Source organism: Ammospiza nelsoni, chromosome 23 (genome assembly GCF_027579445.1).
Source record: "Ammospiza nelsoni isolate bAmmNel1 chromosome 23, bAmmNel1.pri, whole genome shotgun sequence".
Classification (NCBI taxonomy): Eukaryota; Metazoa; Chordata; class Aves; order Passeriformes; family Passerellidae; genus Ammospiza; species Ammospiza nelsoni.
The window spans coordinates 4,720,716-4,733,748 of record NC_080655.1 but is presented as its reverse complement, the minus strand read 5'-3'; the positions used below and the strand labels follow the sequence as shown (position 1 = coordinate 4,733,748).

General features: G+C 53.6%; 1 protein-coding gene across 3 annotated transcripts; it reads right to left on the bottom strand.

Annotated features, from left to right (window-relative positions):
- Positions 1–377: 377 nt before the first annotated feature.
- MTCH1 (mitochondrial carrier 1) lies at positions 378–12,062 on the bottom strand. 3 transcript variants are annotated; one of them, XM_059488070.1, is made up of 12 exons: positions 11,898–12,062; positions 10,365–10,449; positions 8,953–9,065; positions 8,534–8,611; positions 8,193–8,250; positions 7,384–7,435; positions 6,387–6,446; positions 3,243–3,336; positions 2,854–2,901; positions 2,594–2,661; positions 1,843–1,918; positions 378–1,234 (listed from the first exon to the last, which is right to left on the bottom strand). In XM_059488070.1, exons 1-12 carry the CDS (start codon positions 12,057–12,059, stop codon positions 1,163–1,165), a joined length of 966 nt encoding a protein of 321 aa, XP_059344053.1. In that variant the 5' UTR covers positions 12,060–12,062; the 3' UTR covers positions 378–1,162. The 3 variants fall into 3 exon arrangements, with proteins under 3 accessions (XP_059344053.1, XP_059344054.1, XP_059344056.1); XM_059488071.1 differs by having other exon boundaries at positions 8,959–9,065; XM_059488073.1 differs by lacking the exon at positions 6,387–6,446.
- Between the last annotated feature and the right edge of the window lie 971 nt (positions 12,063–13,033).

Here is a 13,033-nt window from a genome sequence, read left to right as displayed (position 1 = left end):
CAAAGAAAGTCTTGTCTGGGGAGCTGAGCATCAATCCTGCCCTGGTGAGCTCTGCTACACACAGAGCCATGCTCCACTGACACCAGGAGCCTTCAACTCTGATGCCTCAGCAGCCTTTGGCCAGCTCAAGGTGCATCCCTTCATTGCAGACAGCCCTGGATGGCTGCCCCTGCTGCAGGAGAGCCCTTTGTGAGCAGCTCTCAGATCCCAGCAGCTCCATTTCCATCAGCAACAGGAGCAGGAGCTGGGAGATGCCCCTCAGTGCAGCCAAGCCAGTCCAACCCAGCACCCACTGTGTGCAGGCTGCCTGCCCAGCCCACAGCCCTGCTGGCTGTACCCAAACACAGCCCATTCCATTCCATGAGTGTATCCTGTGTGCAGGCTGCCCTCCCAGCCCACAGCCCTGCTGAGTGTACCCAAACACAGCCCATTCCATGACTGAAATCCTGCCCAAAGCAGCACCACTGGCAGCACATGTCCCTTCCCAAGGGCTCTCTGTGTCCACATCCCATCACTGCCCTGAGCTGGGCTGGACCTGTCTCTTTGGGACTCTGCTGTTCTTTGCAGTGGGATCTGTTTCCCTTCCCTGTTTTGATCCTATAATTTCATTTTCATGCCCGTGGGAGGTGGGATGTTCCTGGGTGATCGGGTACCCTCAAACCTTGAATATGGATGCCAGGTTGATCTTGCCCAGGATGAGCTACCTGCCAGGCCAAGGTGCTCTCTCCAGAAAGGATGAGGCAGGAGCTGTCACCGGGCATAACCTTCCCAGGGAGGTGACCTTGGATCTCCTGCTGCTTATCAGCTCAGGCAGAACAAAGCAGTCTTTTGTCCCTGCAGCTCATGGCTGGCTCCTTTAGTACCTGGGCATTTTCTGGATTCCTGAACTTCCCCAGCAACTCCAGAGCTACAGCCTGGACTAAAGAAACAACAGCTTTCTGCTCTCTCTGCTATACACCCCAGTTGAGACAGCCACGAGGATGGAGCTTTGGTGCAGCTGGAGCCTGAGCCAGATGTCCAGAAGTCTGTTCCTGGTCTTGCTGGAGGAGGTGTCAGTTCTGGCACCATGGACTTTGGATCAGAAAATAGAAATGTACAGATATCGAAACAAGCTGGGGGTTTCTTGAGGAGTCCAGGCTGATGAGCTGTCCCTGCCGAGGCATCAGTCCATGGGGAAGGAGGCTGGGACGGGCGCCCTGCGGAACAGGAGGCTGGAGCCACGGAACAGCTGCCCCTGAGGAGGAGAGCCCGGGGTCAGGGCAGCCTCAGACCTGCCCAGGGAGCTGCAGCTGCTTCAGCAGGGCCCCACTCCATGCCCATGGCAGGGCTGCAAGGCTGGGCAAAGTGAGGTTCCAGCCCTGTGGGTGCTGAGGTGAGCATTTCCTCCAGGGGTGACATGCAGAGGGGCACAGACTCTGCTGTGTGAAATGCACGGGATAGAAGCTCACAGGCTGCAAGCTTGGGGTGTGCAAGGGGCACAGCAGCGCTGCCAAGCTGGTATCTGTGCCACAACTGGAGGGATAGAAGCAGGCTACAAAGCACAGCAAGGATGCAGCATTGCCATGCTGGTACCAGTGTCACAACTGGAGGGACAGAAGCAGGTTACAGAGCACAGCAGCACTGCCAGGCTGGTACCAGTGCCACAACTGGAGGGACAGAAGCAGGCTACAGAGCATGGCAAGGATGCAGCACTGCCATGCTGGTACCAGTGCCACAACTGGAGGGACAAAAGCAGGTTACAGAGCACAGCAAGGATGCAGCACAGGCACTTTTGGGGAACGCTGGAGACTTGGGAAAGGAGCAGAGGGAACCCAAAGCCCCGTGTGTGCCCTGCTCCCTCACCTGAGCACTGAGGTACCTCCAGCAGTGGATCCAGGATGCAAAGGCAGGAGCGTAGGGAGGGAGGCCGGCGCGCAACCTGCAGGGCAACAGGGAACGGCTGAGGTGGATGTGTCACCTTACCCGCACAGGTAACAAAAGAGCAGCAGGAGGTGTGAACGAGGACACGGGGACAGTGTCCACACCGGGCTGGCAGCCAAGTGACAGCTCGTTATTTACAATGCAGCAGATCTGTAATTTAATTACCCCTGGAGTGCACAAACAAGGAGCGTTACCTGGAGACTTTGAGAGTCCAGGACCGTATCTACACTTTCAAAAGCCAGCAGATACTGAGAAAACACGGCACCAGACTCGGATCCCGTTCCCATGAGCAAAAAAAAATGCAGAAGACTTGCAGCGGTGCGATTGGGAAGGCAAGCTTGGTCCTGCTCCTGTCTGCTGCCATAAGAGCTCTGCTTCCCTCGTGCTGCTCCCTGGAGCCAGCACTGTCCCTTTGATCCCTGTGCCTCCTGCTCAGCTCAGACCACCACAACTCTCCCGATTTCTCACCACCTGAGCTTTTCTGCTGCTCGTGTCTGTGCCCTCTGATCTAAAATTATAAGCAACCTGGGAGAGGAAACGAGCCAGCTCTGCGAGGTGCCACAGAGTTTACGGGGCTGGAGGAAAGCTTTACGGTCGTTAGCAGCCCATTCAGACAACAAGGGGCTGCAAGAAAGGAAAAGAAAGGCTTTAGATCTCAGTGTGAAGGACATACCCGCAGTTGTTCACTGCCATGAGATCTCCCACGAGAAGGAACGGGTAGGTCAGCATGCTCACAGCGATCTGAAAGCACAGAAAAGCAGCAGCCTCTCTAAAGCTCCCCATGTCAAAAACGCTATTTCCAGCTTTTGCATGTTAGCAGAATTATCCTTGGATAAGGGATGTCATGTACAGAGCAGCCTGTGTCCCCAGGGCAGGAGCTCTGAGCCCAGAGGTGGCAGGAGGAGGGGAAAGGACACAGCAGCTCCTACATACCCCCATCACGAATTTGGTGTAGCTCCGGATCACCGAGGCCTGGCTGAACTGCAGAGAGAAACCAAAGGCGTTGTGGAGCAGGGGATGACACCAGGCTGGCACTGTCACTGTGTGACACCCCCTGAGCCTGAGATGAGGGGCAGGGGAGGAGGCAGAAAGCAACAGAGAGCAGCTGCATTCCAGCTGAGAGTCTGGGAAGGCATTTGGGGAACTGTGATCACCCAAAGGTGAAGCACAGCCCTGAGCAGACACAGAGCCCCCAGCACTCTCACAGGGATGTCCCCAAAGCCTGGGGTCTGTACTAAGTCAGCCCCTGCTCCCCAGGAATCCCTCCCCACTGCAGCTGCTTGCTCCAGACCCCAAGCCCTCCCTCGGGCACTTCCACTCACGTTGTCGTCCACAGCGTAGGTGTTGATGAAGTGAGCCAGGAGGTTGCAGCACCAGAGGAAGATGACATCCCCCAGGACGTGAGGGACTAACCCACTGCAAGGGCAAAAAGAGGGTGTGAGGTGCAGGAGGGTCCCAGTGGCACCTCCTGAGATGCCCAGCCCTCCTTCCCTCCACCAGCTCAGATGAACTCCACTCCCCCCAAATGGAATTTCTACTTTGGGAGGAAGGGAAAAGGGAAATTTCAGGGAAGAGCTCTCTCAGCCTTCAAACTTGGTACTACTCGTGCTGCTCTGGCTGAATTTTTGGGGGGATTTTTCTGGGCATGATTCAATTCCCCTTGTTCCTGCTGCTGAGAAACTCAAGTGAGACACAGATGAAGTGATTTCCATTTCTGAAGATGCTCTTTTGGATGCACAATGAGAAGTTCATCTCTTTGTGGAATCTCTCTCCTTTTAGAAATCAAAATGAGAGGGGTTATTCCTGCACAACCTGCTCCACTGAGAAATGGGAGTAACTGGGGGAACATTGATTTTTCCCAGTCCCTGCTGCCCCCAGGAGCAGAGTTCTTTGGTTAATGCCACCCACTGATACACTGGAGCTCCCAGCAGCACCAGCACTGCCAGCTTTTGCAGATAACAGCACTAAAACTTTAATAAAATATTCCAGAGGGTTTCTCCAGTTTTCTCTGCTGCAGCAGTGCAGGGTTTCCTGCTTTTGCAGGGGTTGTTCCACTGCAAAAGGATCCAGGTGTGTGTCAAACCTGTGTTTCACCAGCAGATGTGGTCAGCTCTGAAAAGAAGCCTGTCAAGAGCCACAGGAGTGTTTGCTGAGCTGCAAAGAGCCCCCTCCAGGCACGTTAATCTGAGTCTTTTGTTTCTTTCCAAACACCACCATGCTGCCTCCTCGGAGCAAAGGACCAGTTTGTTTCCTGCTGTGGTTGCTGCAGCACCAAAGCAGCAGCTGGGACTGGTTTTGGGAACAACCTGAGCATTGTTAAGGCCCCAGCAGCCCTGGGGATGCAGCTGAGGTCTCAGGGGCCAGGCACAGCAGAAACCTTCAGCAGAAAATTCCCTGGCTTCAAAGATGTGATACATGAGAGCAGCAGACAGGACAAAGAAATCAAAGCTCTCTGGCCCCAAAGAGATGTTCTGCTTTGTGTTTGGCTTTCAGCCTTTGTAAAAAATCCATCCTTTCTGTAACTCAAAGTTAAGTCTGAAGCTCCTGAGCTGCTGCAGATACAACAGAGCCTAATAAATTCCAGAAGCAAAGGGCTGTGCCAAGGCAGCCCCAGAAGGAAAACCTCACCCAACTGTTGAGAGGGAGTCAGACTGTTTATTCCACTTCCAATAAGGATCCCATCCCTTTCTCCCCTCCAAAGTAATGACAGCTGCTGGCCCTGAGCTGATGACTGGAAACCAGGGGTCTGAGAGCTGCAGAAAATAACTAAAAAAAACCAACAAGCCAAAGGCATCAGCCCTGAAAACCCCTCCTGGAATTCCAGCACTGCCTTTACTACTATTGACATAAAAAAGTGAGTGCTGCAATTCTCACACCTGCTGAGATGTCCAAGATCTGAACTGGGAATATCTTTGGAAGATGATGAAAAGCTGGAACAGCAGCAGGCAGAGGAGGAAGCCTCAATGATGTACAGCAATGTGACCCAACAGCAGAAACCCCAGTGCAAGGGACCTGGGACAAGCCAAGTTTGAACTGACCATGCCCAGCAGCTTTGGAGCTCAGGGAACACCTCCCTGGGCTGGCAGGAGCCTGCTGCAGATATGAGGGGAAGGGAGATAAACCCATCCTTGCAAAGCCTTTATCTCCAGCCAGGCACACACCCAGAGAGTGTGAGAGAAGACTCAGAGAGTGTGTGCCACTGTTATAAGGCCATGAGAAACAAGTGCCCTGCCATGATTTTAGGGCAGTGGATGTGCTGGGATTGCACCAGGGCTCAGAGGAGAAAATCAGCAGTTTGGCCCTTCAGATGCAGTTTGTGCTCCCCTCACAGCAGTGGGATTTCCTAACAGGGTTGTAGAGCATGTAGAACTTCAGAGCCCTCCTGAGACAATTGGGGTTGTGTTAAAGCCTTTCCTGAGAACCATTAAGTTTCATTAGGCCACCAGCAGTGTTTATTTCCATGTGGATGGAAGGGAATGTGGTGGCTTCTTTCAATCACTTCCCTGGGAGGTGGAGGGTTGTGAGCAGCCTGCTCCAGCCATGCCCCACTCACAGGGACCATCCTGTATTGAGTGGAGCAGATTTGGAGCTGCACAGCTCAGCTGAGAAGCTGTGGGCTGCCAAAGGAAGAAGCAGTGACCCTCAATGGGTGCAGATCCCTGGCCATTTCCCCTTGGGGAAGGACAGGGTGAGACCCCTTGTGATTCTTTCCCTCTTCCTCATGCATTCAGGTTTCATCTGGAGGCCCATATTTTGTGAGTGCAGAGCCAAAGGCATCCTGGAAATCCCTACTGAAATTCCAGAGCTGCCTTTACTATTATTGACATAATAAATTGAGTTATCTCCCCACCACGAGCAGAGACAGCAGGTGGTTCTGTTTTATGTAGATGTGAAAAAGAAAGGCAGGAAGCATTAATTAAGGGTTCAAGCAAAAAGGTGTCCACTAAACTTCCATTTCAGTGATGCACCAATTTGCCAGGCTCTGAAAGCAGCTGGAAACATCTTTCAGCTCCTCCTGGTCCAGGCACCACCACACTCCAGCCACACAGGTAAACCTGCTCATTACAAGCACCCACGGTGCTCTGCAGAGCAATTTGCTGCTTATCCAGGGCCTGGCTTTCATTTCAACAAGGGAACTTATTGTTGCACTTGATCTTGGGGCCTGTTGCACAAACAATGCTTTAAATGGCCCTTCACTGAAACACAAAGAAGCACCAAGGGAAAAAGAAAGATAAGAAAAAACACAGCTTGCTCTGGGCTCTGAAGGTTTGATTGAAGATAAGATCTGGGGCAAACTCAATGGTCAACCTGGATTGCTGTCAAAGGCACAGATTTAACTGTGGGAGTCCCTTGGTCAGACAAGGTTTCAGCTCAGTGTGACTCCAGGTGGGGGTGGCAAAGCTGCCAGCAGAGCCATCAGTGCCTTCAGGCTATGGGAGAAGGTATTTAAACAACAATTCACTTACACAAAGAATCCCAGGATCCCTTCTTCCTTAAATATCCTGCCAATGGCACTGAACACACCGCTGCCAAGAAAGGAAAAGAGCTGTGAGTGTGCAGAGTGGTTCCACCTCTGCCCTGTGCAGCTTCACATGCATCCTGCAGCCCTCAACCATCATTCCAGCAGCTCGTTCTGCCTGTTCTCCTCACACCAGGCAGGTTGGAGGAAAGGAAGGTCGTGTCTGTGCTCTGCCAGTCTGCAGTGACACCAGCAGAACAAGCTGCACACAACTGTCCAGTGCTGAAGGCACAAGAGCTCTGTGAGGCTTTGTGAGTGGGTACAGGTGTTGTGTGATATGGGTTGATTTGGATGATTCTAAGCCCAAGAACCCTGTCTGCCTTTGGGAACTCGAGCTGGCTGTTGTGGGCTGGCTGCAATCCTGTCTAGTGTGCCTCCACATTGCTCCACAGGCAGTTCTGCCCTGCAGAGAGGCAGCTGGTACTGCAAAAGGCCTGGAAAAATTTTACAGACTAAGCAGGGCTGCAGCAAAGCTTTGTGTTACCCACTCTGCCTCCCTGCTGCCTTCTCTTTCCATTAATAGGCAAAGGAAAAAGGAAGAAGACTCAGCAAGAGGTGATACAGCCTCAAACAGGCACAAGGTGGAACAGAGGCACATCAGGGACAGAGCCCAGCCTTCCACATCCTTTAAAGCCCCAGTCACCCACCCTCTAAGCACAGCTCAGATTAACTTTTCAGCCTCTCAAGCCTCCTGGATAACCCTATTCCCCATGGCATGGGAGCCACCATTAAGTTCCATTAGGCCACCAGCAGTGTTTATTTCATGTGGATGGAAGGGAATGTGGCAGCTTTTTCCAGACCACTTCCCTGGGAGGTGGAGGGTTGTGAGCAGCCTGCTCCACTCACAGCCATGCCCCACTCACAGGGACCATCCCAGAGCACCCTATATTTGATCTGGAATCAGTACCTGGCATTCCAGAGCCTCCCCAGGTGCAGCCACTCACCTGTATTTGACTTCCCGGCCCACGAACTGGACCATGCAGCGCATGGAGATCACTGGGAGGAAAGAAACACAGGGCTGATAGACAAACAAATCCACTTTGGGTTGTACTGGATGTCAAGGGAAATGAAACATGACCCTTCTGCTCTCCCTCAACTCACAGCATCTCCAGCTCCTCTCAGTGGTCATCAGCACTGCAAGACTCATTAGAAACTGGGGCCTTTCCTGAGCCTGTAAGTGGTGGGAAGGATTTCAGAGGATCACAGAGAGGTTTGGGTTGGAAGGGATCTGTCAAGTCCCTAACTTTATAGTCCAAAAGATCTATATTTTCCCAAACTCCCTGGCATAGGCAGGGACACCTTCCACTGTCCTAGGTTGCTCCAAGCCCTGTCCAGCCTGGCCTTGGACACTTCCAGGCATGGGGCAGCCACAGCTTCTCTGTGCCAAGGCCTCCCCACCCTCACAGAGAAGATTTATTCCCAAAATCCCATCTAACCCAGCTCTCCAGCAGTGGGAAGCCATTCCCTGTGTCCTGTGTCTCCATGCCCTCATCCAAAGTCCCTCTCCAGCTCTCTTGGAGCACCTTTAGGCACTGGAAAGCTGCTACTGGCTCTAACCCCAATGGGATCTCTAGGACAAGGTCCTGGATGAGTGGCAAGAGAGAAACTCTTGCTCAGCTGTGTTTGTGCCTGAAGGCAAACCCCAGCATCAGCCTCCTATGATAGAGAAGTATAAGAACCATCCCCCTGAGTGTGCAGGGTTTGGGGTGATGCCCAGCCTGGAGGGAGCTGCCAGCCAGGGCACAGGACTCACCGTGCAGGGGGTGTGACACAACCCGGGACACACACTGCATCATCATCTCGTGGGATGTCTGGGAAGGGAGGAGAAAATACTGTGAGAAAAGCTGTGTGCTCCCCCTGCTCCCTTTCCCTCACACATTTTGGGTCTCTCTTTTGAGATCTGTTCTTGTGGTGAACCTCTGCCCCTGTGAATTATTTAATGGATTGACACAGAATGGCCACTAAACTGACAGACAAACAAATCCACAAATTTCTCACCACAAACTTCTCACTCCAGTTTCTCTCCAAGTGATCTCATCCACGTCCCCAGGGATGTCCCCAGCCACTCATGAATGGGCAATATCTACTTCTCACCTCTCTGACCACTTTCCTAAGTGAAGTTTTCACATCATCCTTGTTAGACACGTGCTCCATGTCTTCCAGTGGAAAAGCCTGAGTGGAGAGGGAAGCGACATGCTCAGAACTGATGGAGATCCTGACCCACAATGTCTGAGGATGGGAGAAACTACAAAAAACTGTGCTCTAGACTCTAGATGCAAAGGCAAGACAAACAGGCAAGAAAAAAACACAGGAGAAGAAAGGATGGAAAGTAAAACAGAGGAATAGAGGAGTCACAAAACTGCAGACAGAGGATACAAGGTACAGGGATGCCAAATCAAATTAAAATGGTTTATAAATTAAAAAATGCTTTGAGGATGGATGTATCAGTCCTCCTGTGCAGCTCTTGCTGCAGTAGCACTGCCCCTGCAGGTGATTAATGGAGAGAAGCTGACCTTTACCTTCTTCACACTCCCCCTGGTGATGGTTGATAAAGTGCTTGAGATGAGGCGAGGGGTGAGGCCACGGAAGAGGCCTCTCTTCCCATCCACTTCCACGATGTGTCTGGCTGGGAGGGACAACACCAGGGTACTGTCAGCAGGGAAGGGGACATGGAGAGCACCCCAAACACCCCCAGGGCTCAGCTGAAACCACACCAGGCTCAGCTCAGCACTCCATGGCCCCACAGTAAGTGACTCATTGTACAGTCCTAAAGAAACTTCTCACTGGAGGACAAGAATTCTTACTCTGCCATCTGGCTAATCTGGAAGGACAGCTGCAATATTTTGGGCTATTTTTTGTCTTTTTGATGGTTTTGCTCACCTGAAAGGGCTCCAAGGCAGTTTGGACTGAACCAGGCAGGGGGGATCATCCCATGTGCTCTGTGCTGTCACCTCCTCCCTCCACCCCAGGAGGGTTCATATGGATCTCACAAACCCACGTTCAGTTCCTGCCCCACCACCTTCTCCCAGGCAAACTTCCTCAGGTCTCCAGTTGCAAAAAAAGCCCAGAGATCCCATTTCTCCCACATATAACAAGGTAGGATAGAACCCACTGTGTGCTGGTGGCTACTGACTGCTCCTGTCCCTGTTCTGTGCTGTCCAAGCAAAGCCAGGCAGGCTCTGCACCTCTCCATCACCCAACTCTGCCCATATCTCTGGAAATTGCATCTTCCAAAGGGCAGCACTGGAGCATTTCCAGCCCTGGGTGTCCCAGGATGGGCTTCCAGGGCTCTCATCCTGCTCCTGTGCTGGTTCCACCCCATGGGCACCACTGGCAGATTTTGGGATTGGCCCAGCTCAGCTGCCAGGACAGTGCATTCCCCTTCCACACAGCAAGCCTGCTGTGACAGCAGGTCACAAAGTATTCACCCACCTCTCCCATGCTGCTCCACCCACAAAAGAGGAAACTACTGATTTTCTTTCCTTCTAAATATATTACCTGCCCTTTTCTTGGTATTTCTGTCCCTTTTTAGGGCTCCATCTATAACACAAATGAGCAGGGCAGGGGGCAGGTTATTCCAGGGCTGTTTTGGAGCAGAAGGAAAGTATTTTGCAACCTCCAAAACACACAAAAACCTCCTGCAACAAACCTACAGCACCTAAAAGCCCCCAAACCCCTCCACCATGGTGCAAACCCAGAGCAATGTGCCACAGGAACACGATGCAGCACCAACACCCCCAGCAAGAGGTACATGAACGTGACAGCCTTGCAAGGAGTTGTGGTGGTTTATGCCTCACTGGAGCCTCAGGATGATCCCAAGGGGATGTGGGAGTGCTGCTGGGGTCAGCTCAGGCTGCCTGGCAGCTCCCAGCCCTGACTCCAGGAGGGCAGGACCTCGTGCTGGCAGGGAGGGACAGTCACTCACCGTAGGTGAAGAAGCCAGGCAGGTACAGGACCTTCCTCCCCAGCACATTTCTGCCAATGGTTGGAGGTAGTGGCTCATGGCCAACCTGAGAGAGAAAGCTCGTGAGCAGATCTCTGTTCTGGTGTTCCCAAAGTCCCTGGGATGAAGAGGACTGATCCCAGTATCCCCCCATCACTCTCAGACACTCCTTTCCCCTTCTTATGGGGTGCCTAGGTTACAGAGGGTCCTCCACCCTCCAATTTTAGGAGCTCCCTGTTACTGAGAGGGTTTTGAGGTTTCCTATCCCTTCTTATATGGGAGGCCCCATGGCAGAGGGGTAATTTTATAGGGGTTCCCAGATTGCTGGGTGTCCCCATTCCCTGTCATAGGAGGGATCCAAATGCCCCACTACAAAGGAGCCCCCACTGTATGGTGTCCCCTATTCCCTATATATGGTGCCCCTATTGTAGAAGGCATCCTCACCCTCCTATTATATGGGACCCCATTTTTATATAGGTCCACCAGTGTATAGGGGACCCCATTCCCTTACATATGGGGCACTCCATTACCCACAGGTCCCTCATTCTGTAAGTGCTCAGGGGGTCCCTTATAATGGGGGGGCTGCATGTACAGTGACCCCCAGGGCAGGGAGTCCTCTACAGGGGCACGAACCAGGAATCCACTCCCACCTGTGACAGTGGGGTCCCAATCCCCCATCCCACACAGGGACTGCACCCCGTTACATTACCCATGGGGGTCCCCCATTCTATAGGTGCCCAAAGCCTCCATAGGGGCACGAACCAGGAATCCACTCCCACCTGTGACAGTGGGGTCTCAATCCCCCATCCCACACAGGGGTCCCCCATTCTATAGGTGCCCCCCATTCTGTAGATACCCCCATTGCACAGGGGGTCCCACTGTAACGGGGGGCTGCACATACCATGTATATAACCCTAGCACATGGGGGTTTCCATGGGGGCACTGCAGGAATCCAGTGCCCCTATGGAAATCCAGTATATCTCCTCCTGTTATACTGGGGTCCCGATCCCCCGTTACTCACAGGGACCCCATCCCATTAATTACACCGGGGTCCCGATCCCCCGTTACCCACTGGGACCCCACTCCATTAAGTCCACCGGGGTCCCGATGCTCTGTTACCCATTGGGACCCCGCCCCGTTAATTACACCGGGGTCCCGATCCCCCGTTACCCACAGGGACCCCACTCCATTAAGTCCACCGGGGTCCCGATGCTCTGTTACCCACAGGGACCCCACCCCGTTAATTACACCGGGGTCCCGATGCTCTGTTACCCACAGGGACCCCACCCCGTTAATTACATTGAGGTCCCCCCGTCCTATAGGTACCCCCCATCCTATAGGTGCCCCCACCGCACAGGGGGCCCCGTTATACCGGGTAGGGCTGCACAAACAGTGACCCCCCAGCGCACGGAGGCCTCTATAGGAGCACTATCCACAAATCCTCCCGTTATCCCGGATTCACCCCTCCCGTTACACACGGTACCCCCACCACACCGTCCCCCCCCCAAAGCGGACCTGCACAAGCAGCTTGACGTAGAGCAGGGGGTGGCTGGCGGCGGCGAGCCCCGCGCCCAGCAGCACGAACAGGCCCTCGGCGCCCTCAGGCCCCGCCGCGTCCGCCGCGCCCCCGCCAGGCGGCGACAGCGGCCCCGGGGGCAGCGCCGCCATGGCCGCCATGGCTCGCGCGTCACCGGCCGCCACCACCGCGCCGCGGGCCGGGGGGGGGGAACCGCGGAAACATTGAGGGGCGGGAGGAACCACTGAGGGGCGGGGGGGAGCAGGTATGAGGGGAGGCGATGGCGGCGGCGGGAGAGGCGGAGGGGCAGCGGAAAATGGAGAAGGGGTTTAGGGGTTTGGGGAGTTGGGTGTGAGTGACTGACGGGGATTGTGAGCACACGGGAGAGGGGAGAGATAAAAGATAAATGGAGTTAAAGAGGAAGGGAAGGGAAGGGAAGGGAAGGGAAAAAAGGGGGGGAAGAGAAGAGAGAAAAGAGAAGAGAGAAGAGAAGAGAAGAGAAGAGAAGAGAAGAGAAGAGAAGAGAAGAGAAGAGAAGAGAAGAGAAGAGAAGAGAAGAGAAGAGAAGAGAGAAGAGAAGAGAAGAGAAGAGAAGAGAAGAGAAGAGAAGAGAAGAGAAGAGAAGAGAAAAGAGAAGAGAAAGAAGGAAAATTTAAAAAGACCCAAAAAATACCAGGAAAGGAAAAGAGAAAAAAAGGAAAGCAGATCTCCAGTGCTGGTTCCGTCACTGGTCTGCCTGACCCTCCTGGGGCACAAGCTCTGGGATGGGTTTGTCACTTGCCGTGCACATTGGATCTCATACACAGTGCACTGTCTTAGACCTTTCTGGAAAAATACTGCCCTATGTCCACACGGTCCCTTCTCCAGCCACATCTTGTTCTGTCTCACGGTTATCACCGACAATCCTCGTCTGTTGTTACCAGCAGTCCTTGGCTGGCCCCGCAGCCATGCAGCTCTGGGTGTTTGGGGCAGACACACCAGCCCTAGCTGGGCACCAGCGTCCTGCCAGCCCACTCCAGCCATCCAGACTGTCCAGACTCCCACCCTGGTGGGACACTCAGAACCCAGGAAATCCCTCTGGCTGTCCTGGAGGGCTATAGCCCCTGCCCTGGGGGCTCAGAGAGCTTGGCACAGA